The sequence below is a fragment of the Spinacia oleracea genome, chromosome 2 (assembly GCF_020520425.1).
Source record: "Spinacia oleracea cultivar Varoflay chromosome 2, BTI_SOV_V1, whole genome shotgun sequence".
Classification (NCBI taxonomy): domain Eukaryota; kingdom Viridiplantae; phylum Streptophyta; class Magnoliopsida; order Caryophyllales; family Amaranthaceae; genus Spinacia; species Spinacia oleracea.
This window is the reverse complement of record NC_079488.1, coordinates 94,668,415-94,696,412: the sequence shown is the minus strand read 5'-3', so window position 1 is coordinate 94,696,412 and position 27,998 is coordinate 94,668,415. Positions and strand designations below refer to the sequence as shown.

General features: G+C 35.5%; 3 protein-coding genes across 7 annotated transcripts; all 3 read right to left on the bottom strand.

Moving 5' to 3' along the window:
* Positions 1–430: 430 nt before the first annotated feature.
* Positions 431–7,509, bottom strand: LOC110805452 (alkaline ceramidase TOD1). Of its 5 annotated transcripts, none has more exons than XM_056837370.1 (5): positions 7,363–7,509; positions 6,222–6,705; positions 5,943–6,140; positions 5,296–5,859; positions 431–1,247 (listed from the first exon to the last, which is right to left on the bottom strand). In XM_056837370.1, exons 2-5 carry the CDS (start codon positions 6,454–6,456, stop codon positions 871–873), a joined length of 1,374 nt encoding a protein of 457 aa, XP_056693348.1. In that variant the 5' UTR covers positions 6,457–6,705; positions 7,363–7,509; the 3' UTR covers positions 431–870. The 5 variants fall into 5 exon arrangements, with proteins under 5 accessions (XP_056693348.1, XP_021866751.1, XP_056693349.1 ...); XM_022011059.2 differs by lacking the exon at positions 7,363–7,509 and adding an exon at positions 6,808–7,340; XM_056837371.1 differs by lacking the exon at positions 7,363–7,509 and adding an exon at positions 7,162–7,340.
* A 1,885-nt stretch (positions 7,510–9,394) lies between these two features.
* LOC110805449 (mitochondrial import inner membrane translocase subunit TIM50) lies at positions 9,395–18,578 on the bottom strand. Its single transcript, XM_022011057.2, has 10 exons — positions 18,192–18,578; positions 16,228–16,316; positions 15,149–15,185; positions 14,191–14,252; positions 14,002–14,121; positions 13,630–13,728; positions 13,455–13,550; positions 10,240–10,396; positions 10,006–10,108; positions 9,395–9,661 (listed from the first exon to the last, which is right to left on the bottom strand). The coding sequence occupies exons 1-10, from the start codon at positions 18,454–18,456 to the stop codon at positions 9,613–9,615; spliced, it is 1,077 nt and encodes a 358-aa protein (XP_021866749.1). The 5' UTR covers positions 18,457–18,578; the 3' UTR covers positions 9,395–9,612.
* A 2,010-nt stretch (positions 18,579–20,588) lies between these two features.
* LOC110805440 (glucose-6-phosphate 1-dehydrogenase, chloroplastic-like) lies at positions 20,589–26,906 on the bottom strand. The gene is made up of 10 exons (NM_001426507.1): positions 26,511–26,906; positions 23,929–24,119; positions 23,708–23,802; positions 23,511–23,625; positions 22,281–22,486; positions 22,040–22,189; positions 21,824–21,944; positions 21,499–21,728; positions 21,223–21,423; positions 20,589–21,139 (listed from the first exon to the last, which is right to left on the bottom strand). Exons 1-10 carry the CDS (start codon positions 26,731–26,733, stop codon positions 20,887–20,889), a joined length of 1,785 nt encoding a protein of 594 aa, NP_001413436.1. The 5' UTR covers positions 26,734–26,906; the 3' UTR covers positions 20,589–20,886.
* Between the last annotated feature and the right edge of the window lie 1,092 nt (positions 26,907–27,998).

Genomic DNA, 27,998 nt, shown 5'->3' with positions numbered 1-27,998 from the left:
CTGTGCATCCGGTGTATAATCCAATTTGAGTACCCGGTATTTAAAATCCTAATTATGTATTTTGATGGTTAAATTTGTGCCTTTAGAGATGTTATATTTTTTTAGGAAGGAAAAATATACGAAAGTTTGGATAGATATTTTTGAAGTTTGTATCCTAGCGTCTCTAAAGAAATAAAATAAGAAAATTTCTTAATTTAGTGTTTAAAATATATACTTCGTACTACGTACTCGGTATATTTTTGGATAAATCTAAGAGCTCTTGTTTTCATTAACAAACAAAAAATTTACAAGCATAACACAGGCGCGACCTAAAGAATATAGAGGCCCTGGTCTAAACTCAAAATTAGGCCCCTAATAACTATTACAATTTTTTTTAAATAACTAAAAACAACTAAGAACAGTGATGGTAAAAACAATGAAATTATGAAAATCTAAAAAGCAAGAATAATCCAATAAGTAAGCTTTCGAATCTAGATTTTGCACGTAAAACTACAAACAAGAGGAGGGCCCAACTGTAGTTCAAGTTTACCCGTATAATGTGTAAATGTGTAATTGACCATGTTTCGAATCCCATGAAAGACCTGTTGATAGCCGGACCTGGTACAATGTTATTACGGAGTACTATCTAATTTAACTAAACCAAACTAATACTCCGTATACTATCATACATCATCTACAATATACTACGTAATAATTAAGTGGGAAATGTATGCACACTAGTGAGTAGTGACATACTAACATATGCCTAAAATCGTAGGATTCAAACTATTTTATTATTATGTTGTTGTTGTGTCAAATATTGAGAGTGTAATGTGTAAAACCTATCTAAGGAGTTGGTTGGTTGGTTGGTTGGTTGGTTGGTTGGTTTGATCAATAATGTGATTCCCTCCACATCTCGAGGAAATACTGTTGACAGTTGCCAAGGCCGTCATTACCAAGAGCTGGTTGAGCCCTTTTGATCCTGAGTTTGTTTGTAGGACTTGGACTTGGACTTGGACTAGGAGTTGTAGTGGTGGTTGAAGAGCTGCCGCCGCGCTTAAGGTTGTGCCGGTATTCCAATACAACCTGCTCGAGTACTTGAACCTCAAACATGTTGATTTTGATTCTGGGCTTCAACTTATCTCTCACATATGCAAAGGCAAGCTGATCTCTATGATTAAAGGCGTCTAACTCATTGAACATTAGGCATGACAACATATTGCTACTTACACCGTGCTTACGCAATATCAACGCTGTATCTGGCACGTCTGCACCCAACGGACACTATGTTATTTCTATTTTCTAAGTTTCTATTTTGAATTATATATATAAGTACCATAACGTAGTAATATTGTAACTTTTGTTTTAGGAAATTATATTGCCTTTTATTATTACTAGTGAGAATCACGTGTTGGACCAACGTACATTTGTAAATTTTATTTCTCTTATTAATTAAGTTGTTTTCTACGGAGTATAACATAAAAAACATTGTTATAATGCAATTAGACAACATGCTTGTATGAAATTTCAAAATTTGTCACTACATGCATATCAACATTATGTCTAAATAATTAAGATTACAAGTTCATTTAAATTTGCAATTAGGCAACATGCTTGAAATAATGCCTCGAAATTATCCTAAGAACTCCCAATATTACATTGATACTTAATTAATTACAACATTATGAACTTTTATCTAATACTAAGTACCCTACTACGATATCTCAAAATCTATAATACCCCCTCCGTATATTTTAGGATCTACAATTGCTATTTCTGGTCGATACCTTTTTAGAAGTCACAATTCCACATTTGCTAACTTTTACACCCACTCCCCCAATTGTTTATTATTTTTTACTTTCCTATGACCGCACTTAAATCATAAATATAATAATTCTATTTTTGATAATTTTTACACCCCACTTGTTTTTTTTTTTTTATATATATTTCTTTATTGTCAACTAACACACTTGTATCATTATTATATCAAATTCAACTACGGAGTATAATTCCTTAATACTTGTGCCGATCAATATGTGACTCTTAAAAAATACGAAAGGAGTTTTAAACTTGAACCATGATCAACACTTGTCAATCATAAAAATAAAATAAAATTAAATCAACTAAAAAGAGTTTGTTTAAAAACACAAAAAAAACAACTAAGTTGAACTTGAGATTGTACGCAGTAATAAGCAATTATATGAAGGGGCAAAATGGAAACAAAAATTACGACAAAATGTTGCAACTCTTCCGGCTTTTTATATAGGTAATGATCTAAACAAAAATCAGAATAGTGACAACTGACATCCTCCACCACATGTGCATAACCCGGGTGGGTTAAAGTGAACCGTAACATGGGTTGCTAGATTCGTCTCGATCTCTTAAAACATGAAAATGCTCGACGAAATTAATTAAATCAACTAAAAATATGTTTCCTTTACCTTAAAAAACCAAGTTTACAGGAATTTAATTCAATATTGTGTGTGCATAGCCTTAATCATCTACTACGAATTACATTACTTCATGTTGCAAATTTCCCCGCCAATTTTTTTCCCTAAAAAATCTCTACTTTATTTATTTTTATTTCTTGTTTAAGTATAGAAATAGTATATGCCACGTAATGATAACTTGCTAAAAGTGGTTTTTGTTAATATTTTTGTAATATTAATAATAGAAAATATATTTACTTAATATTTTGTTCAAATCAACATCTTAGTATATCAAATATCAAATTAGCATATCAAGCACATAACATATGTAATACTAAGGATGTGGTAGGGGGAATATTGCATACTACTCCGTACTACGTATTACAGTAGATGATTAAATAAGTATGTTAAAAATTTAATAATTACTACATATGTAGCAACTTAGGGAGATAAAAGTTTTATTTGAAGAATATACTTCCTCCGTTCCGGAAATATTGCACCATTTGTTTTTTACACTATTCACACTCCGACTTTGGCCATTTGTTGTGATTTGTATGTACAAAAAGTTTAGTCATTTGAGGTCATGTTAGATTCGTATCGATATATATTTTCTAATTTTTTTTTTATAAGTTTTACTTGCACGCGATTTGAGATATTAAGAGTCCAAGTAATGGTTAGATGAGTAAAAGTCAACCATGATGCAATATTTTCGAAACGGAGGAAGTACAGTATGCAAGGGACCTATTCTAATACGAAAAAAAGAAAAAGAAAAAGGGAGGCAGTAATAACGTGACAAATCTCAAGTCTCAAATGTCAAAACTTGTTCTTAACTTGGTTTAGCTAGCTTAGCAAAAAGCCAAAAGGTTCCTCAAATGATTGCTTCATTAGGCCGTCCTTCCTACATGTTCAAATCAAATCATTTCATTTTAGAATTGAAGAAACTATGGTACCAGTGTACCACGCTATAGTTGGCTGTAGCCTGTAGGATTGGGTTTAAAGATAGAAAGAGACATTCTTTACTCTACACCAAAAAGGGCAACAAAATGTAAAAGGAAGAGACAAAAAAAAAAGTTACACATTAACGCAAGTTGCGGGCCCACATGAAAATTGTTACTCAAAACTGTTCAAACTTAGAAACAACTATTCCCTCTGTCCCTAACTTCAAATGCTAAACAAAGTAAAAATGACTGATTGAAACCAACAATAGAGAAAATAGGATCATCTTTTAAGAAGAACTTAAAAAGAAATTTGGATGATTTTGAAGGAACATAACAAATAACAAGGTGTAGTAGAGCAGTCATGTGCGTGGCATGACCTCAAACATAACCTTTTTAGAAGGGTAGATTAATGGATGGAGTTCTCGTGTCACATAAATATTAATACCTAGATTCGGTCCAGCAATCCCACAGTGCAAAACTCGGATAACAATGCATGTAGTAAAAATTTAAAGTTCCAAAACAAGTTCCATTAAGGTTTGATACGTTCATAAAGATTATTCTTCCAAAGTTTAAGCAAACAAGTGACGCGTTCCAATGCTTAGATTTAGTATTTAACAAGGTGGGACGAACCTGTAATGATGTTAAAATATTTTAACACTTATTTATTTAACACTTAATACGTTCCAATGCAACGGTTTGTTTGGTTCACATAAGAAATCTCCCTTGAGTTACTTCCAATGATTTACGTTGTCAACCAAATACGAAGTAATCCATCCCCTTGTATTTGTGTTAATTTAAGTTTAGTTTGGACACTTTAAAGAGTTCGAAGTCAGTCCAGTCTATTTAAGTTGGACCGGATCCAGCCCTATGAAGTATGAACGGATTCTAACACTGTGCTGCATTGCAAGGTGCTATCATAAATCCTGTTCTAGAAGTAGAATATAATCAAGTTGATATATTGGAGCTTAGGTAACACCATATCAGTATTAAAATTTACTAATTAAGGCTTATCATTAGTACTATGATGAATCTCAAGCTTGCTTTTTCTGGATTTTGTTGCGCATGCAAGTTAGGTACAACTGGTCCTACATTACAATTTAAATACGGCTTCTCCACTTAATTTATTATTAAACAACAAATAAAAGGTATCTTAAACTTGATTTTTAAGCTATTAGGAATCACTAATCCTCCTTTTTAAGATTAAGTTCAAGATACTCATTCACATTTACTATACTTCACTTCCTTTAACTCCTGAAAGAACACGACCTTCCACTATCAATTTATTTATGTATCTTTCTTCTAAAATTTAATTTATTGCTTAGTTCTCAATTTCTATTATCTTTAATATACCTGAAAAGTTAATTAGGACAAACACAAATAGTCGAGCAAAGACTGCAATTTACTACGTACGAAGTAGAAACTACTACTCACTAATCCTCCTTTTTTTTTTAAATATATATATATATGTATATATTATATTATGGTCCTAGTTAATCAATTATTTCGTGTATATTTATAATGCGCCCTTCTTCTAAAAAGGAATTTATTGGTTCCTTTTGAATCTCTAAAGTTTAGTATGCGTGAAAAGTCAACTATCACAAACATTGTAAAGGGAAGGAAATAAGGAGTGAAAATAACAAGCGTGAGTATGTACGATAAATAAAAGGAAAATTTGCAAACAATTACTTGTTTAGTTTACCAATTTTGCCAACAACTATATTTTACTTTGTTTTATGTAAACAATTACCTTAAACTAAGTTTTTCGATCAGTGTTTGAAAGGTTATCTTATTGTTTAGTTTATTAATCATGTTAACTGATTCAAAACTCATTATCCTCTCTTATGCGCAAGAATTCTAAAGTTAAAGGTAGTAGTCGGTATATTTTCCAAATAAAAACAGGATATAATTATTTAAAAAAATAAATAAATGACAAGGAGATAACAGGTTACCTGATAGGTAAGGGAGCTTGGAAGGTGACCAAGGACGTAACCCATTTCGACAGTAAGTCTCCATTTGCATCTGTATTTCATCAATGTGTAACCATTTCTTCCACCTTGTAGTTGCCATAGCTTCTTCCATGGTGTTTGTGAAAAACGGGTGCCTTGAAACAGCCATATCCACACCTTCCTTAATAACAAGGGAATGAATCAAAAGCAATGGATCAACCACAAGTTGCAATTTAGCATCCACCCAAATGCTGTATTTTGCATTAGGGAAAAGCCTATGAACTAGATACTTTGGTATTACACCATTCATGGCTGGATTTCGGTACAGTCCCTCGGATGATGACACATTCACTAGCCTCCATACACCAATCTTGTATTCATTCGATTCCTTGGAAATTAAGTTGTGATTAATTAGCCCTTTTAATGTAACATCGTCTACAAACATGATGAAACAGGTAATGTCTAATGTTTTTGAACCAATCCCTTTTGGTTGCCGGATTTTGTCATGATCACCAAATATCGCTGAAACCACTACCACTTCTTTGCAGCTCCCCATTTCAGCTCTATCTGAAAACCATTCCAAATAACACCATTTTATATAATTCAATCTATGTGACAAAATCAAGTCGAACGAATTTGGATATACTAACCATAATCATTGATTGGAAAGGGCTTAAGGAATCCACATGGGAATTCTATCCTTTGTTCTAATGCATCAAAATAAGAAATCCTCTTCTCTAAGCTAAAATTTCCACCAAATGTAGCAGCCTTCCCTTGCATATACCTCAGAGGTGAATCAGTCTGATTTTGACAACATTGTTTGATCTCCTTAAAGACGAATGGATAATCTAATAAAAACAAGGAAGAATCATATAAATCAAACAATCCCAATAATCATTCAAAATTAGAGTGGGGGGAATGGTTTATACCTGAGAAGAAAACAGGGGAAGAACAGGACGAACGAAGAGTAGGAAGAACATGCTTGTGCTGACCATATGACGAAGGGTAAGAAAAGAGAGGGGACTGAATAGGATCATAAGGAGTAACACGGAAGAGGAGACATTTAATGCTTGGTGAGACAGTCACATACAAGGCGAGGAAGAGCGTTGCAAAGAGGTAGAAGCAAGAGAAACAAAGCCTCTTTGATTGGAATAATAGAGGCATCGACCAGAAGCTACTTACAACATCAACCTTGTTCTTGTGAGTTGTGAGTTGTGACAACAGGTGAATTAAGGGTTATAGACATTGATGAGAATCTAGCTACAACTGCACAACATCAACCTCATTCTTGTGGCAACACGTGAATAAGGAAGGGTTAATCACTCAAGAGCCATCTTTATAAGGTAATAAAGAAACCCTTAGAATCAGGATATCTTTAAGGCTGCACCCTTTTTACTTCAGAGAAAAGGAAACCTGCAAGCAATATTTGAACCATTCCATTAAATCAAAGATGACAACTTTTCTCAGCATTTATTAATTGAAATCAGGATGGGGAAATAGACTGTATAACCCGACCTTCTAACCTGTGAAGCGTCAAAGATTAAAGATACATCAAACCAAAAATAGGAACAAGAACAACTACAACCCAAACAACTTCGGCATCATTCTTTTGCGCGAGTCAATCAACCCTCATTCTAGTGCAATCATATAAAACTCATGATTTTGTGCTTTCTTCAAGAAAAAACAATCGACCCACTTTTTTTTAAGGAAAAAAATACAATATAATACCCAATTGTCCCAATATGATAAAGCAAACAAACTTTCCCTCTTTCTTCAGCACTGTCATTCTAACAAAAACTACAATTTGATTATTCTATGAACGTGAAATAAAGGAATAAATATGGGGATTGAATAAACAAATTACCATACCAAAAAATTATCTAATTGTTAATGGTATCTAACAAGATCCAATCGTGTATGGAAATCACAAAAACCCAAATCTCGATATTAAATTTCAATATGAACATGAAAATACTATCAAAATTATTCAAATTGTAAGATTAAATTGGGTTTGTTATAAATAAAAACAAAGAAAAAGAATTGAGGGAGAATGAAAAAGGAGAGGCAAACCTGTGATGATGGACACTGTGGGGGTGGGGTGATAACAGCATAACGGGGGAAGAGAGTGGCAGAGGATCGTAGAAGTGGGACCAACACCAGAAGTGTCACACAAAATATTCCTATGGAAAGGGATTTTTTGTTTTTTCGAAGGAAATAATTATTAAACAAAAAGGATACACCAATAAAAATGTATGGGTCCTCTTGTAAAAAAACATACAAACAAAATTGCAAGGATAATACAATTTGGGTGATTATAAATGTCATATTTAATAGTGTTTCGTATTTCATAATAGAGATGGAACCCAACTCAAGTATAAAATGAAGAAGTAAAAATCACAGTATGGTACTCTTTTTTTTAATCCAATGATTGAAATGGTACATGTTTTAATCGAAATGGTATATGTTTTAATCGAAATGGTACTTTGTTTTTAATGAAATGGTATATGTTTTTATCGAAATGGTACTCTGTTAACGAAATGGTACTCTTTTTAAAAGAAAAGGTGCATGTTTGGCGTTGTGATGTGTTTGCTCACACATCACAGCATGCCGCCTCTCCAACCTCAGTATAAACCCGTTATAGGTTTGACTAGTAGTATACTAGTATGAAGTCAGAGTTTGATGAAGTTAGGTTGTGAGCTCAGCGAGGCGGCATGCTGTGATGTGTGAGCAAACACATCACAATGCCAAACATGTACAATTTATTTAAAAAAGAGTACAATTTCGTTAAACAGAGTACCATTACGATAAAAACATGTATCATTTCGTTAAAAAGAGTATCATTTCATTAAAAACATAGTACCATTTCGATTAAAACGTGTACCATTTCATTGGTTTTTTTTGCTGACTGCGATTTTAACTTCCTCGTTAGGTTGTTGGCTATGGTTTTCCTAAGGTAGCATGGCTAGGTTTGTGATAGAAGGTTGAGATTTGTATAGTTTCTCAAAATGAGTTACTTGATTTTTTTTTCATGTCAAAATATTCCTATATGACGCAAGATAAAAGTACATTTCTAAAGTTTTATTGATCATGTGGATCAACCACAACACCAGGTGTTAATGAAGAAGTTGAAGGAGGCGGTGACAAACTGACAATGGCTGGCATACGGCTATCAATCAAGAATCAAGAAAATGTTGGTCTCATGCTAAAGATGTGCTTCTTAATTTGTGAAGGTATGTCTTGAAATTGGTGGGGAATGATACGACATCTTGGCCTAGCTAGCTATGTGTCAATGTTGGGAAAATGGATGAGAGACATATATGCAAATGCAACAAGCCAACAACGAATATGATCCTAGTTGCACCTCCATCCTTGAGTAAAACAAATACTTCAACAAACAACACTTTCCATTCAACAATAGTTAAAAACTACCAATGATGTCTTGGCCTAGTGGTTAAGGCTGAGGGCCTGTGTACAATAGGTCTCAGGTTCAAATCCCCCCACCCCCATTTGTAATTTATATTGCCCTTGTGGCTCATACGCACCAAAAAAAAATAGTTAAAAACTAAATACAACTGTAAAGAGAATTATGTGACAAATAAAGAAGGAAAATGTAAACCGTTTTGGGACGGATGGGCTTGATTAACGACGAATTGTATCACTTATCATATTAATTCTAATTTTAATTATAAGTCGTATTATTAACTGTAACAAAAATTGAAGAACGTAGTTGACGTAGTCGTAGCCTGAAACTTTTAAGGACGTCCTAATGGTGAGAGATTTATATTTTTCAAGGTCAAAATTAGAAGGTTACTCTCAAACTGTATTGAACATTCGACTACCATACCTTATTTACATCAGAAAATACTGAAGCAACAAGATAAATTGTTTGTATGTTATCTAAACGGCCCCTAAACCGAGGAATGAGGATTGTAATCTTGCATCACATCAGCACAGAACCTGCTTATTCAAAGGATGACATCTGGATAGTATTCAGGAAATACTGAAGCCACCAGAAGAATGAAGGAAGTTAAGGCTAATGCAAATAGCTGCAGCTTCTTTTTTTTTTTGTTGGACAGTCAAATAAATAGCTGCAATATTAAGATCATTATGAACTAAAGATCTATAGATTGTTATATTAAAAACTGTAATCAGGTTCAGTAAGAACAGGATTTACAAATTTCTCACACAATCCTTGAACTGTTGAACATGTGCAGCATATTTTCATGCCAAGCAGCAGCCGCTGCCGCCTAAAACTCAGAAGTATTGCTAACCCAGCCTCTAAAGAACTACTAACGTATATGGGAAGCACACCTGCCTCTACTACGAGTTGCGGCTCCAAGGGAAGGCCTTTTGTTTCTTTCCTAGCTGCCTGCACCATCATCGTATTTCGTTAGGAGCTCAATGTGGTTGCCAGGAAAATTATTTTAAAGGCACAAACAAAATTACCCTAATCAATCTCCTCAGAGGACTAGTGATTCAATGAACAAAGCAAAAGGATTCAAACAACGATGCAGAAGGAAAGATGGAAAACATCGTCCCAATGTGGAATTCAAGTATCCCAATACTGAAACAGGTACATTTGGAAGGTGCATGTGTATGTGACAGACATGTATGAGCATCGACAGTTCATAGGATTGTGCATCTCTCTCAAAGTGAGAAAAACGCATTCGACATCAACTACATTCCTATTTCTAAATGTGTGCTTGGTATTACCTTTGAACCTCTTTGGAACGATTAATGAATTCAGTTGCAATATCCTTCCCTTGGTATGAAGCCAGAACTGTTCTTATATCAGCAGGTCTATGGATACCAACATCTGTTCAGTGACAGTGTCAAAAATGTCAGAACAAGAAAATGTCTTTTATCACCACACTTGCACGCGCAATGCCATTATTTCCTATACTAGCAAAATTTTGATGAGAAGCCGATAGCCTGACAGATACTCACATTCAAGAAATGGAATGAGGTCAATCAATGTTGTATCATCTGCTTCTTTATTCCAAGGTTTGATAGGAACACAATTTTCTGTCTGAAGGCAGGATTCTAATGCATGTCCACTAACATAGAGAACTCTTGAAGGATCTCTATTTAACTTGGAGAGATCCTGCGCAGTAGTGACAAAAGACAGACGTATTACAAAAGCCATATTAACTGATTCACATGTATGGTAAAGCATTAAGAATGGCAAACCCTATGTCAGGCTGTCAGCAACATAAAATGTAAACTTTGGTACATGAATCTCATTATAAAGAAAAAGGGAAACGCAACAGATACCAGATACTGTTGAGAACATGTACCAAACCAAGCTTCAGAAAGTGAATGTTTCAATACGAAACAAACACAAAGATCATCCAAAACCTTATTGGGAGACTGGTTCTTTCAATTTAGATATATTATTTCTCTGACGCGTCTATTAGAAAAACAGGGAGGGTAGTGAAGAGACTGAAGACGTGCTATCAACCAGAGTTCCTATGCTTCCCTTTCTCCGAATCAAAATGAAAACAACAGTCCTTTTCAGTTTAATGCAGAAGTGGTGCCACAACTACAAGACTAGTGGCTCATTTCCATGGGCAAGGCCTTAACATGCAGCAACCAAAAACCACAGAGAGTACACTTGCTCAGGATAAAAGAGAATGAGGACACAGCTATAACATCAACAGTCCATGGCGGCTTGGATGAAGAGGGTGGATACATGGAGCATTGCCCAGGTGAATAGAAGAGGCTGTTTCTGTTAGAAAGACCCAGACTGTTTTCTACCACAATAGTAAAAAGTGCAGTTTAGTGAGCCAGACAGCCAGTTTGAATTCCCGGATTTAATCCGAAAAAACCAAGTAATAGTAAATCTTACGTCTCCATTGAAAATGGACAGATTAAGAAACAATACATGAAATGTCCACTACAACAAGAAATGTTAAAAACACAGCCAACACGAGAAAATGGGTATAGAACAAGATTTCATGAATTGAAACTCGAAATTGACCCAACCCAAACAGCCCGAAAATATGTGGTCAAACCGGATTGATCAATTGGCCAAGTACTTCTATATTTTGTACTATATTGACTTTTGACTCTTCACATATACTCCCTTTATCCCGGAATACTCACAACGTTTTGACTGGACACGTTTGCCAATGCACAACTTTGACTATTAATATCTTTAATTATATATTATAAAAACTTATAAAATATTAATATTTTGAAAATATATATTAAGATGAATCCAACAATATATTATATTCTAACACTTGTTTTCATATACTATAAGTAAAATAAGGTCAAAGTGAATTATGTGAATAGTGCAAAAAGTCAAACCGTTGCGAGTATTTCAGGACGGAGGGAGTACTATTTAACCTTTTTTTGCTGACGTATACGCACGGAAAATATTGACATGTAGTATCTTGTTAGATTCGTCTAAAAAAATCATCGCAACAACTTTTTATAATTTATACACATATAGTCCCTCCGTTCTTAAATGTTAGTCTTTTTTTAATCTATGACAATCCAACATAAGTACACTTGTTAGGTGTTACATGAATCTCAAAAAAATCTAACTCATGTGGATAGGAGAGAGAAATAATTAAGGGGCTTAAGGGGGATAAGGTTAATTCAGAAGTACATAATTAAGTAAAGTTGCATAAGGAAAAGAAAAAATTATGTCAGTGTTGTAGTCGAAATAAAACTCCCTCTCCTTGTCTACATTTACTCTACTTCATTTGTGTATTTTTTATTTTTTATTTTTACAGAAATTTGTGCGTCTTCTTGAGTATAACTTATAATCTTACCGCAATTTTCTCTTTTTCCTAACTCTTGTAGCATAAAAGATAACAACTCAGTTTTATACTTCCTCCGTTTAGAAATAGTTGCACCACTTTGACTTTCACGTTTGCCAACGCACAACTTTGACCGTTAATATCTTTAATTATCTATTATTAAAAATAACTTTTTTTTTGATAGTTGTAAAGTAGACATTGAGACTAATCCAACCAAATTTTTTTATGATAACATATTTTTTTTTTTTATAGGTGTAAAAGAGAGTCAAAGTTAATATATGAATAGTGCATAAAGTGAAAATGGTGCAACTATTTCTAAATGGGGGGAAGTATTAATTAAGGTTCGAATTTTCCTAGTATTACTACTCCCTCCCCATTTTATTAAGTGGTGCACTTTGATCGGAAAAAAGTTTAAGGAGGGTGAGTTGATTTTATTTAAATAAGATAACAAGTGTAACTGTGGGGTAAGTGTGGAATAAACAATAGTAATAAAAGGTAGTGGAGGTAAAAGTAAGGAAGAAATAATAAAATATGTGAGAGTGTGGCCCATGGGTAAGGAGGAAATGATAAAATAAGAGGAAAACATAACAAAAATAGAAAGTACAACAATTAATAAAATACGACCGCTTTAGGAAAGTGCACCATTTAATAAATAAAATACGGAGGGAGTAATTTACAATTACAGAAAAAAGATGTCGCGTAACCTAAAATTAAAGGTCATTAACATCCATTTCCCAACCAGAACCTGCCATTTTGAATTAATTCCGGCCCCATAAACAACCTAGATCTAAAGTAATCTGAAAGGACCAACCTATTTGACACGTTCTACTACAACCATGCAGAGCCAGAATTGTCGTACTTCGGATAACTAGGTGACCAAATTCAATTTCACCATTTTATTACAGGTCTTTCTCGGTCTCATGAGGAATATCATAAAGCAACAAATAAATGACCTAAAAATATTATGACCGACAGAAGAAAGGGCAAATAAGCCAATGTCCTATATACCATATTTACCCTATACCCATTCTCTGAAAATAATTCGATCAAATTTCTCCATCATGCAATCAACTCCAGGCAGAGTGACAGTAATAAACTGATACTTCACTCAAGCTCAATCGTCCTAACTCCTAACTTTATGAGATTAAAATTTATAGTATGTATCCCACATAGCTAACTTAGATATTTCCTTAGTTGTGCTGCTTGCCTATGTCTAGATCATTAAGAGTTGGCAGCTAGCAAATTCTTTCTATCACAGATTCACAGGTCATTAATTGTTAACCAGCTAAGAAAACTTCTTTATGAAGTGCTAAGCTGAAGAATAATGAAACAGAAATAAGCAGATAACAGTTGTGCTCAGTATAACAAGGAGAATAATTAACATCTACTAACCCGGAAATGCTTCCCATCCTGATATTTTGTGGAGGCCCTTCCTAGAACATGTCGGACACCTTTTTCCTGGAGCTTCACAAAGACAGGCTCCTCCACCTGAAACCCACAAAAGCATGTAAATAAACAAGGAGAAATGACATAAGTTAGTATTTGAAAAACAAAGTTCATCACATACCATTTTATCGGTGTAAACAACAATCTCGTAAATTTGAGCCAAGTGCTCCAAAAAAGCATCCATTCCTGGTCTCTTATAAGTAGACCAACCTTTCTCACGCTTTGGACCAAAAGAGGAAAAAAAAATTAGAAGATCTGATAAAATTCAATCTTTGTGCTGTGTCAATTGTAAATTGACAGCCCAATTCACAGATTTCTATTTATCTATACCATCAGCAAATAAATAAGGGCTATATAATAAATGAAGAAGGCTTAAGAATCACCAGACGAAAAAGATGTCTGAGACAGTAAGAAATGTCCAAACTAAATTACATGGTAAAGTGAATGCTGTTACAACAGGGGTACCAGCTTGAAGTACTAACATAGCACTCACCTTCCAGTCACTAAGAATTAATGTCTCATGTAAATCCAAAACAAGTGTGAAAACTCTATATTGCTCTTCTTCTTGAATCATATCTGGAAGAAGTTTATCATAATTTGGTTCGGCAAACTCCTGAAAGAAAATTTATGTTACTTACCAAAGGAGCAAGTGTTATAATAAAAGAAAAAACCAGAGAATTACCTGTATACGTTCTTCAGTTAACCGCCTCAGATCCAGGTAAAGATCAACACCTTTAGAAGGAACTACAAAGATGAATTGGAAAGAGGAGTCTAATGAGAGGACAAGTAAAAGGAGTCTGAAAGCTTGACGATTTTTGTTTAGAGAAAAAATTAATTAGATATTTCAATGCACTAGCAAAATTAGCGCACATGATTTATTGTAAAAGCTAGCAGAGAAGGCTCTCGTTTACTTTTATCAACTAATAGGCAGTGGGAACTCAAGAATTGAGGATAGTATTTCACAAGTAGACTTACTAATAGAAGGAGAGGTATAGAAGTTTCATTTGCCTCAAGCCCTCAACAAGTAGTCAGAATTACTTATGCTGGTAGTAGATGGTATAATGATAAGCGGTTTCCACTTGACAGTTTATGTGTGTGCATTCAAAAGAGTCAGATTGGGTTCGACTACTTCAGTTGTTGCATGTAGACAGTTAGGCATGATTATTTGTTTAATGAGAGTTTTGGGGGCCCTAACTCACTATTTGCTTAAACAAGAGTTTTGTAGCCCCTAATAAGAGTCAGAGAATAGAAGCATACATTCTCTACATGTCAGCTCATATCTGAAGAGAGGAAAGAACATCCAACCTCAAAGTTATTTTAGCCTATTCTAGACAATCCACAAAGTTATACTTAATCCTGGAAATGATGCCCATCTCATTCATACTAATGAAAAAGTATGTTTCACTAATAATGAAACTGAAACAATATCTAGAAGACAACAAGAGAATAAAATTTATTTTATCTTTTCACTGATGGCCCATGGGCCATGGGTGCCTGGTAGATTATGCGAGCGTGGGGAAATGTATTTCGCAGAGAAACCTTGTCAAACCAATAAATAGATACAGAAGACAGGAAATGACAGACCGTCAAAGCAGAAAAGGGAAGCAGGGATGAGGAACAGAAGAAGGAGAACACTTTACCTGTCATGACAGCGGAATAGACCAGATGTGGGAGAGTCTGGCATACAGATAAGGAATATCAGTGAAATAACTAAACAATTAGAGTGGATACATGAAATTATAAAATAAATTGATTTATTTATTGAGTAATCATGCAATGTGCCTGGGACCAAAATCTACTGAATAGTGAACGTTCTATGAAGTTCTTTCCCTGTCCTGTTTCTAGTTATATCTCAAAGGCATGCTCAATGACCATATGGTTTTTGTTTAGCACGGATGCACAAGCCACAAAGTTTAAATCCATAAATATCAATAATAGTCTAAATTTCCCAGAAGGAACTACCACACGAAATGTACGCATTTGAAATACAGTTCAAGAAAAAGAAGGGTAATAAAGTACTCAAGCAACTGTTCAGAATCTTGAGATTATTTTCCGTTTCTCTTCGAGGGAGAGTTGCATCCTAAATCATACCCTTCCCTTGGTCCCAGAATGCTTGTGTCATTTCTAGAGAGGAAAAAATCTTCCAAAAAGGGTTGAGAAAAGGAAGCCTATGGACTATGGAGGTTTACAAAATGTATGAGGTAACAGTAACAGGCTGAAACAAAAGATAAGCAACAATTGTCATAGCATACTGTAATTTAGAAAAGCGAAATTAAACAGGAATCAAGGAAATACTGGTGTTGTCTTGGAAATCAAACAAAGTGATCATGTTGACAGAGATTTTACATCAAATCCTAACCACTCTTTCCACTACTAACGCCATCAAGGATCCACCAAAGGTTGGGGTATGGGAGGCTAATAATTATACAGCTACCCTGACAGAGGGTTGCTGTATTAGCAAAGAAATATGTTTTACAAAAGAGATTAAGCAGAAACTTTGCAAGAAAAAAAAGTTAGCTAAAAAAAATGAAAATAACAAAAAGGAGGTCATAATATCAGCAATAGAAGCATCTGAAACAACATACTCTTTAACAAAGTACATTAATTTTATCTGCTTCAAAATTTTCATCCAACATCAATAGTTTGAGTGCTTGACAAACTTTCATATGCTAAAATTTATAATATAAGGCCAAGTATTTCCAGTAGGCTGGGAACTTACTTCCACAGTGAGTACATCATCAATCATGCTATTATTAATCGAAGATCGGAAGGCCTTAGTCTTCTCATCTACTTCATCCGCAGTATATGCTACACCAGTAGTAATGAAGCTAACTCAGTCAAATGCAGTTCAAAGTAAACAGTGTAGAAGAGATTGTAGCATAGGGGCAAGTCAATACTACTTGATACTAGCAGCTGATCTAACTTCTTTTAAAAGATCATCTAATGAACGAAGTATATCAAAGTTTTTGACAAGGGAAAAATAAAATGTGCAACCCTGACATAGTGGCAACATAACTTTGTACAGAATTAGTCATCGCATCTTATGGGAAAAGAATAAAGACAACTAAATGCACGTGGTTAACCTTCTTGTCACCTTTGTTCACTGCCAAGGAAAGTTTGTGAAGTAACATGTAAACATGAAATTTCTTTATAAACAACACCATTAACATAAGCTGCCACTAATTCCCCACTGAAATTGAATAACTCATCGTTGTTTTCTGCATAAACTCTTCTAGCACTGATGTCTCGTTTAATTTAGATCAATAATTGTGGCTTGCTTAAATCTAGATCTAGCAAAAGTCAATAACAATCTACAGTTTGCTGCGCATATCCAAAAACCAATCTATAGCTAAAGCCATACACTACCAAAGTTGTATACAATAGAACTTCAAAGTTTAGAGAAAACACAAAATTACTTATTTGTATCCCACAATTGGAAAGTGTTATTGTTAGTTAACTTTGACTAAAAGTGGAGTGTGTGTTGCTATACATATCTTAAAAAGTAAATTTATCAGCAGAGACCCAAATATCTATCAATTATAGCAAACACATTATCTTTCGGAAAAAACATCCGTTAGAAGAGATATAAAAAGGCCATCACCATCTGATTTTATATCCAAGCAAAGACTAGTAGCACATAAATGTACTGCACTATTATAACTATGAAAACAACAACCACAACTTATCGTGGTTCTCTTGGCAACAAGACAGGTGATTGTCATATAAACAAAAACACACTCCTCTGAAGAACTCTGCATCAGACAAACTACCTACGGTAATTCCCAATTTCACATTACAAGGGACTTGGAGAGAGTAAAGTGTAAGCAACCTCAACTCCCCAAGCCTTTAATGGATAGCACAACATGTTTTCTACCAAAAGCTATCCGTGCACAATAACATAGAATTCTGATCACCCTTACTATGCAACCAATAACATAGAGTTCTGATCACACCTTTCCATCACGTACATGTAAATCATAGTTGATCTGGAAAACTTAATGCCATTGAACTGCCCCATTACACTCACTGCCCATTTGGTATTTAATTTGTATGCAAATCTGTAAGGAAAGCCCATGTTCATTACCATGTTAATTGAACTTCAACCCCAAACATGTGTTTGTTCATGAGTTTCTACTACTTGTTACCAAACAATACTATCTCTAACTTGGTAACCGATGGTAATGAAAATTTACGAAGAAAATGAGGATTTGGTGACAGACTAGCATAAACATGGATATTGGCATGAGATTCTTTTTACAAAATTTAATGTTACCTCACTACCATTACGGCATTATATCATTAACAAAGTGCTCAACTTCTTTCGAATTCAAATTTAACAACTTCAGCCAATAATTTGTTTAAAAATATTAAACAATGTTGTATTTCCTTACAATGTGAAACTAGTACAGTTATTTTCATTTCTTTAAACTTCCAAGTTAACACGGTTTTGAACGTTTGATCACGAAAGTCATAAACTAAATGTATATTATTAATTATTTCAAAGAGAAAAAAAATTGATGAGTTTTCCAACCAAATGTTGTTCACATAAACTAATCTCAGTGAATCAAAAATTTGTAGATCATACTATTCATATAATAAAATTAAGTCAATCACAAAATAAACCTAGAGAACATGATCAATCACAATTAAGAAATAAACAGAGCGAGGAGAGAGAAGGTGAACCATAGGTGGCGTAGCTGGCAGTGGAGAACGCTCCGACGACGGCTCCAACGACGGTGAACTTGAGAAGAGAGAGAAACCGTGATTTTCTGGGCTTGGGAGTAGCAGAGAGAAAGGGATCAGAAGCTGCGGCGAATGTTGGTGATGTTGTTGATGTCGCCGAAGAACAATAACGTGCAACTGGTGTAGAGGTCAAATTGGAAAGACGACGAGTGTTAGTTAGGTTTAGCAGAGAAGATCGCCGGACGCTTCGTAGTAGCGTCGCCATTTTCAGTTGAGTTTGGTGTATTTTGGCAGCTGCACCTTTGACGGGGAAATGGGGAAGGAGACAAAAGGAGAAGGGTTTTGCAGGGGTTCTTTTTTTTTTTTGTACCCACTAATTCAAAACTTTTTTTCTTTTTCTTGACGGCATTAATTCAACACAAATGTATTTATGATCTGTCCATGCTCCCCGGTGGGATCCTCTTTTACATAAAAAATACCAAAATACCTCTTTTAAGGGAAATTACTCAAATATCTGCAAGCATAAACTTTTTAATGGGCTCAGACCAGAATTTTAAGGCTTATATCTCAGCTCCAGCAGGTCCACGTTTCATATCCCTACAATTGCTCATATTTACTAATGTCCTCCGGTGTTACTATAAATATGATCTACCTAATTATTACTCAGGTATGCAATTATTCCCAAACTGACTCTCTCACTACCTTCTCTCTCTACCAGAATTGACTTGAGCGTCGGAGAGGGTTTTCTCGGGAACCCCTCGAACTAGTTTACGTTTGTCCTTTTACAGCCCGATTGGAGGAAAACAACAGTCTGGTTGACGAAGTTGTTCCCTTGTCTTTATACATAGCATTTTCTTCGCAGAAACAGTTGGCGTCATTTGTGCGGAAGCCAACTACAAGCTATGGTTAATACTCGACGAACCAGGCAACACTCCTCCTCTCATCAATCAGAATCCCATCCCAACTACGTGTTAATGCGCACTCCACGCAACGGGGATGATCACGATGGTGATCAAGAGCACAAGAACCATCAGCCCCATGTTGAAGGTCACCCCGAGAATCTGGTCACCCGAAAGGATCTGGACCATATAGTCACTCAGTTCAATGAGGCAATCCGCAACCTCCAAGGAGTTGGGGAGGGGCCTTAGAGAAGGCCACTAACTCGCCCTATCAGCTCAAGAGTAAGTACATCATCTCACACCGTTAAGAGGGCACATCCCCAAGGTGTAAGGTCAAGGATAAGTGGCAGGAACGGGGCACAACCTCCCCCTCACTAATCTCGAGCCAGCCACAATGCCCGCCGCTGATTGAAAAGAGACAGCTACGCAGAGGAGACCTTGATGCTCGAGATCTCTTAAACAGGAGGCACCTTGACCAGGCCATAGCTGCAATCAGGAGTGATAGGATCCCCCCTCTGGCACTAAGTCCACTATGTCCGCATGAGATCACCCCACTACACCAGGGCAAGTCGGTCCAATCGAAGTTAGCTTTCTGCTGCCCCATCAAAAACTTAAGAGGAGATAGAAATGAGCATACGTAATGGAGGAAATGGTGTAAGATAAAATGCAAGTGAGAAACGACATATTCAACGTTGTTCTCCGAGTCGCCATTGATTTGTTGAGGAAAGATTCGTGATCTCTCCACTTGGATTTCAAATTTCTAGGGTTTCAATTCAGAGAATTTCTGGATATTGTACACTGGCGATTGATTGAACAATTGAAATATTTCCCTCAATCTCCACAAAACTCAGATTTTCGCTTGTGTTCTCTTCATTGAGCAGGAGTGTGATTTTTTTGTTTGTTTATGCGAATGAAGAGTGTGAAAGTACGACTGGTAATCAAACCGACGTGTTCTTAATTGAATTCGACCGATCAGAGTGCAGTTTTTTTGTCTCTGGTTAAAGTTCGGGTGTTTGCCGTTTCAGAAGGGCATTGGAAATGGTGGTGGTGGCAGCCATAGATGAACAAGAAAACACGGGAGGGGAGGTGACAGAGAAGAGAAGGACGGGGGAGAAAAACAATTGAGGGGTAATTTTTTTAATTAGAAGTAAAATAATTAATTGGGTGTTAATTTTTAATTAATTAGGTTTAATTAACAGATTTGGGGTAATGAGTTAACGATATTAGATTTCCGTTAGTAATAAGGGTATTTAGTGCAAAATAAGTTTAGATAGGGTTATATTTTGATTTGAAACACGCAGGTGTATTTGGTGCGTTTCGTGAAACCTCAAGGACATTTCATGAAAAAACCGTTAAATCAAACATGGTAACTGTTCTTGAGGAAAACCATTATTTAAATCCAACAACCTTTGTTTCAATATTCAACCCCTTTATAATCTGTTTTGAAAAATAGCCGAATTATCCTGCGGTTCAACCCAAAAAAGTTAAAAATATGGATGGGACTATCAACTATGGGAGCAGTAGACAGAACACTTAGTCTTTAATATAAGGCTCAAAAACTAACCAACAGAATCCTTATTACCCATTACTACTTAGTTAGCATGCTCCAAGAGACATGAATTTTCTGTAAAATTTATATTAAAAAAGATCTACAGTGTGAATTGCAGAAGCATCAACATTGCTTTAGTAGGAGGTTGTTGTACATGAAAAATATATATACCTTGGATTTTCACAATACAAATCATACATGGAAGTGATCTTGAAAGTGTATATGTGAATCAGTATCAACAAAGCCCTCACGAGTCTTCACCACTAAGATCCCCCCACCGGACATTGTGCTTGGCAGCAAGATAATGAGCTCCGACTGGTCCCCTGCTACCGTAAGGGTACAGCTCTGGTGCTACCTTTTTCTCCTCTAGTTCCTTTAACAACGGCGTGAACAATGACCAAGCCGCATCCAGTTCATCACTTCTGATGAACAATCTACGCTCTCCTTCTATTGCGTCCAGAAGTAGCCTCTCATACGCGTCAGGTATTTCTCCCCGGTACCTTCACAACTCAGCAAACCATGTCAGGGAACCATTTTTATATTTATTGGCCCAAAACAAACAAAGATGTCTAAGCTGCTTTACCTAGTACTGTAACACAAATTAAGGTCAGTACGGTCCAATCTCATCCCAAGGCCAGGAACCTTGTTATTGATCTTCAAGTATATTGCTTCATCAGGTTGTACCCGTAGTACAAGCTCATTCGTAGCTTTGTCCAAATCCGTCCCAAAAGTTTTCTTGTACAAGTTTCCAGGAACATGTCTAAACTGCACTCGGATTTCAGCTCTGCAAACATCATTCATTATTCATTATAGAAACATCTCGTAAAGTAAAACATACATATATAGGAGTAATGCAGACCTCTTCGTATGAAGAGCTTTTCCAGCTTTCATCAGGAAAGGAACTCCATCCCATCGAGCATTGTCGATGAACAACGCTGCAGCTGCAAATGTTGGAGTCACACTATTGTTTGGCACCGTTGGATCATCTGTGTAACCAGAATATGATTTGTTCCCTTTGCTGTGACCCTTGTACTGACCCACTACCACATCTTGCAGTTTAAGTGGTTTCATTGACCTAAGCACTTTCACCTACATATATACATCACAGACAAGAATCATATTAAACTTACTTTTACAAGATCGATTGGCAAATAAAATTTTATTGACCAAACCCATTCAAATACCTTTTCATTCCTAATGTCCTCAGCATCTAAGCTAACAGGTGTCTCCATTGCAAACAAGGCTAGAATTTGAAGAAGATGGTTTTGCATTATATCTCGGATTATTCCATAATTATCAAAGTATCTGAGGGCAAAGTCAGATGAAGAAAATAAATCCATTGAATTAATCTGCATTTGTGATATACTTGGTATTAAGCAAATTTGAATTTCTTAACTTACCCCCCTCGTCCCTCTGTACCAAAATCTTCAGAGAATATCAGCTGGACATTTCGGATGTAGTTCCTTGACCATAGAGGTTCAAAAACTAGATTTGAAAAGCGTAGAACAGATAAATTCTCCACCAACTCCTTCCCCAAGTAATGGTCAATCCTAAAAACATTCAAGGTTAGACTTGAAATACACATCTCTGATATCTTTCTCTTAATACCGTAAATTGAGAAGACATAAAATGTAATTATACCTGAATATCTGGTCCTCACTCAAGTACTGCTTGAAGCTTCTAGTTAGCTCACGAGAAGAATCCGAGTCACGTCCAAAAGGCTTTTCTACTATAACCCTTGTCCATCCACTTGCAGAAGAAGCTCGATGGCTAACACATCTCACCACATCCACAAAAATGTTTGGTGGTATTGAAAGGTAGAATAGCCTATTTGGCAGTCTACCAGCCTACAAACAAGTTAAAATTCAAATACTTACACATCATCCGACCAAAAGAGCTACTTAGCATAATTAGCGATCAAGACCACTACAAGAAAAGAAACTAGTCTAAAAGTGGCACCAACCCAGAAGTAACAAACTGACAATGTCTATATGTCTGAATGGAATGTTGCTGTGTTGAGTTATTGGCTTGTACAAATTGTGGCTGGAAAAAACCTCTCAGCTTCGGGAAGTTAAAGCTCATTGACTCCATTTGGGACAGTATATAGTACGACATTTTGCCTATATTTACACATCATTGCATCAACTATGCTCTTGAACAACTTGACATTAGTGGACAGAATGTTGATGCAGTTAAAATGACAAGAAAATTGTGAAAAGTGATCATATATTCATATCAATTGATGCATCATCTATGGTACATCATTGTAAATTAAATCTTTGCATTTTGATACTTGGGAAATTTTCTTTTTTCGTATGTTTATCCCCCTGATACGAAGGAAATAATTTCCTATGTGTGAGCACAAAATGGGTGATCCCCGTATCAGCTTTGTGTTATGACTCATTTGCTGGGATGAAAAAATATTCCCTTTAAGAGAAGGGTTGACCACTTTGTTATTTTGTTATACTGATAGTGTACACTGTAGTTTTTATTTATTTCGTTTCCCTGCATCTTTAGTCTGAGAAAGTCTCAAAGGGAAGTGCGAGATGGTGTGACATTCAAAGATAGCCTTTGAGCCTAGAAGGTTGCCTAGCAAGAAGGTAAAAGGGAGATGTATGCTAAATAGACTCAGACTTGCAGAACAGCGATTTTATGACATTTGAATGGATTTTTTATACGGAACTTTATTTTTATTTGGCAAAAGAGCAGCAATGCAGTAGCTATTCTCAGTTATATCCAGTGCTTGTTTGATTGACATCAAAAAAACATGGGTAGTAGATGTCAATCCATTTCAGTTCAGGTCCAAAACCTAGGTAGTGGAATAATTAATCCATTTCAGTTCAGTTAAAGAAAATTTACAGGTACTCTTACCTCTTTTTCTTTAAGCTTACAGTCCAATCCTGAAAAGTCATCCTCAGAATTATACTGACCAGAATGGTAAAAGCATCTTTGCAAAAAATGATCCATTTTTTCACCACAGTTTTCCCTGAAAGATCTCAGAAATTATCAATAAATGCAAAGTTGTTCATGAAACACTAAGCAAAACAGAAGGTTAGCGATTGAGATACCTCTGGTCTATTCTACAGGTTAAGGTTTTACTGATCATAGTCCGCAGCTCTTCATCATTCATTTCCGTTCGTGAAAAACCAAAGACTGTGAAGTTCTGCATTAAATGGTTGCATTTCACTAACAATCATACATATAGATCTTTTGCAGTTACATATCTCATTCATACAATGACGAAAGTAAATTATGTATGTAGTTCATATCATTGATAAAGACGAAGTACCTCAGGAAGACAGTTTTCATAAAAGAGAGCAAAAAGGGCAGGAAATATCTTCTTTTTGGCAAGATCTCCTGAGGCACCAACTACAATTATGCTCAGTGTGGGCTCTTCTTTGACGGACTCCAATAGGGGAAGCAACTGAAGATCTGCTGACGGATCAATACTTTTTGCAACAATTGGGTTTACAGCCACATCTGCACAAAACCCAAGAGAATGAGCATTCAAGTGAAACAGATGTATCTAACCATGCATACCGCGAAGTCTCTATGATTACACATTTTGCACAGAGCTAAATGAAAAGAAATCAATCATCAAGATCTAAATCATATCGTCTATATTTCTATAGTATATAGACCTTTTTCAAAAATTCAACAGAGAGCCAAACAATGAATGTGACTGAACCTGCCTAGAGTGAACCTCTCATTACTCTATGATTGGGCAGACAAAACAAAACAAAAAAAAACAGAACAAGGCTCCACTGTAGGGTAAATTTAAGGTATGCTCTTATCCAGAATCACATAAGGACCATTCATAATTAATATATGTACTTGGGAAAGTAACTATGATTAAGAAATAACATGCTATAACACAGAAACATAGTGATTTTGTGGTGTAAATTAATACAGAAACATAGTGATTTTGTATAGTATGAGAAGAGTAGATAGCCATGCACTTCAAAGAAGGTGAATTTGGGAAAAGAACAGGGTCGTATTAGTATAGAAGCAATTTATTCAGAGAGGGGCAAAAACTATTACATCGACGAGAAGGATAAGCATTCAAATTTTAGATTATTTATACTTGGCTCGTAATCAGCATGTTGAATATTTTGAGAAAAGCAACTTCAACAAGTTCCTGTTAGTTGCATAAATGATACGACGATGAACCTTTCCAATTGGTGAAGCAAAAACCAGGTATAGCCAGTTAGCTACACTCACTTTGGAAACTAAAAGAAAAGACTGGTAAAAGGCAAAGTCCTGCAAACCAGCTAGGCAGAATGCGAAAATGAAGCAATCATGGTAGAAGCTAAAAACTGTTGTTGTTTAAGCTTCATGTATCCTCAGCTTCATAAATCACTTATGGACCCAGATAACTGAGTTTCTAATGACCTAATATGATCTCAGTAAAATATTCTTACCATGTGGCAGTTAGCTTCTTTTCTTGGCTACCATGACACACACTCGAATGACTGAAGAGCCTAGGCCTTGGTATGTGCCTATGACAGGAAACACCTCCTAATCAATGATTAACAGTAAACCACTCTGAGTGGATGGAAGCTGAAATTCGCAACATTCATCTTAAAAGTAATGCAAAACAATTGATACCCCCCCTTCATATCTCATCGTTTTCATTTTCCTCCTCTCTTGCTTAAAACTAAAGTTTGCTTTCCTTTAAACTTGTCAGAATCTTCCTTATAAGAGGAAATAGACTTCAATATATTGTAGAGTGGATTCCTACATAGTTAGATTTGGGACAACATATCTGTTAACAAGATACAACAACAGCATTTTAAAGTTTCAAGCAAACAGAAGTAGCACTGTGTAGAGAAACCATAGACCGGATATCTTCTGTTCAGGTGAACCATCCAAGGATCAAACTCGAGACCTTTGATTAAATGCCAAGTTGGAACGTGCGATTCATCCAAGCATGTAATGGTGACTATATACCTATTATCTACCATGTAGGCATGTCTTTTACTTATGGAAAGTAGCCAGTAGGTTTAATTCGCAGTACTTCTTCCAAAATAGACCTTCAAATGCTTCTTCTCACATTCTCACTAACCAGTAACCACCATTATGGAAAAGGGAATCACCGAATCAGTAGCAGTTCGAAATGTCGTGGTCGAGTACCCTTCAATCATTGACGCAATACTTATTGATTATCCAAATACCAACATACAATAATGCCACAATGCGTCTCCTTAAAAAAATATTAAGGGTATAATCCACGTGTGAGTATAGGACTAGTTATCCCAAATTGGAGAAATAGAGAGAGATTGACTAACATATAAGATTGGTGGTCTACTATGTCTATCTATAACCAATTGATTTTAGGATGGAACGTCAAACTTATACGCCGTCAATCTATTTATCATGTCACAAAGTATTAGCATACCTTTGAAAATTTTAAAGCATGTAAGGCAAGAATTCTGCTTCTTGTCACAAATCTATCAGTTAATGAATGAAAGTATCTAAATCCCAGATATAAACTTGAAATAATTTACAAAGCTGCTTAAAGCATTATTTTCCCCAACTCATAATCACACTCTTCAACATTATTTCAACTCAAATCACTCCAATAATAAGTGTAACGGCCAAAAAACAGGATTAATCTATGTTACTCCGACTATAACCTAAGTACCCGTGTCGGATATTCTAACACTAGGACATCGATGTTGCACTTATACACTCCATTTTGGACAAAAATCAAGCAAAATCAAGCAAAAACGGCCTAGTCAAGTACTTGAACACGTACCATGTCCGGTACTTCCAGCGGAGTGTGAGTAACACTAACACAACAATAAAGATTAACTGATTAATACAACTAAAATAATGATACAGTACATTAAAGCAACAAATTAAATTTACCATTTTGAAGAGAGACATCATTTAAAGGATGCCCATTTGAAAATTCAGAATGGGAACACTTTGGCAGGCAGAATCTTGAAAGAATGTGAGACACCCATTTGGAGGAACAGAGCTTTGGAGGCATAATAATGGAAGATGGTGGCAAGAAACAAGTTCCTCCATCCTTAATTTTGACTGCTGCTAAAAAAGACGAACAAGCGCTCAAACTCAAATGCTTAGCCATGTAATTGGGTTGCCAAAAATGGAAGTTTTTAAGCAGAAGAAATTTAAATGGAAAAAGAAAAAAAAAATCCTAGTTTAGAATTTTAGGCGAGAGATTGAGATTGTTTTGATGCAATTTTGGCTGTTAGAGTGATTAGTAAGTTGAAAACTGTTCGAATGTATAGGATGGTAGGGCCGTATGTGATATTGTGATCTTCAATATGAGGCTATCAATATTTCTTATTTCTTGTTTTCTTGTTTTACCCATCTTGAACAATTACTTGACACTATTTTTATTGACTTTTTTTTAAACACGATTTGTTAGTCCGTGCGTGCTAGGTATAAGAAGTTAATTACCAAAACGCTAAATAAATTATGAGCCTAATTAGTGTATGGACATAGGGGAGGAGAACTTTTTTCCGTGCTAACTACCAATGGATATTAGACAATCTAATTTTAGAAGGAACTGAACTTGATAACCTCATATTTGGTATATGCTATGTTCTGGCATATTAGCAAAGCTAGTTAAGAAAATGGGTATTTCAGTATTTGGTACATAACTCTGCAGTCTGCACAACCTGATTGTAATCATGTAGACCCAAAAAAAAAGTATCTCAACAACAATTGCACCTTGTAATCACAAAGTATCTAAAATTTCCAAGGTAACAAAATCAATTATAATACATGCACGAGTACAATCTAAAATAACTCAAGCAATTTTCACTTCCGCACCCTACCAAATCATATGCAATCAAATCCAAGATTAGTCAGCAATTTATCACAACTTATACGTATTGTAACAATTTAAGAAAGGAAAGGCATCCCTTATGCGGGAAACAAAGCAGAGATTCCAATGCCAGACAACAAATTGCAGAACTGAGATCTTGCAAACATTTCAATTAGTGTTTTCTCTGTTCTTTTCCCCCTTTCTTCAACAGACAAAAGAGATATTTTGTGACTGAATATGAAATCAAGAGTAGGGTGATCCGTTCAGTGCAATCAAGCCACCAAATGAACCACATACTATCTAGTCCATTATTTAAACCTAGATAGTTCAAAGTTAGTATGTTTGAAAAAGGTTCAAACGAGCCATATAGATGGCAGGATAACACAGGAAACATGTTGTTGTTGCAGTTTTTGTAAAAGTGTGATGTCATCTTGCATAATCTTCAAAAGCATGAATATATAGACAATAACAAGCAACGATAATCACTTAATTAAGGGTTGATACATAGACATCCCTTATACATATTCTATAAGGGATCAAAAGGTGCAATTGAGTATTTC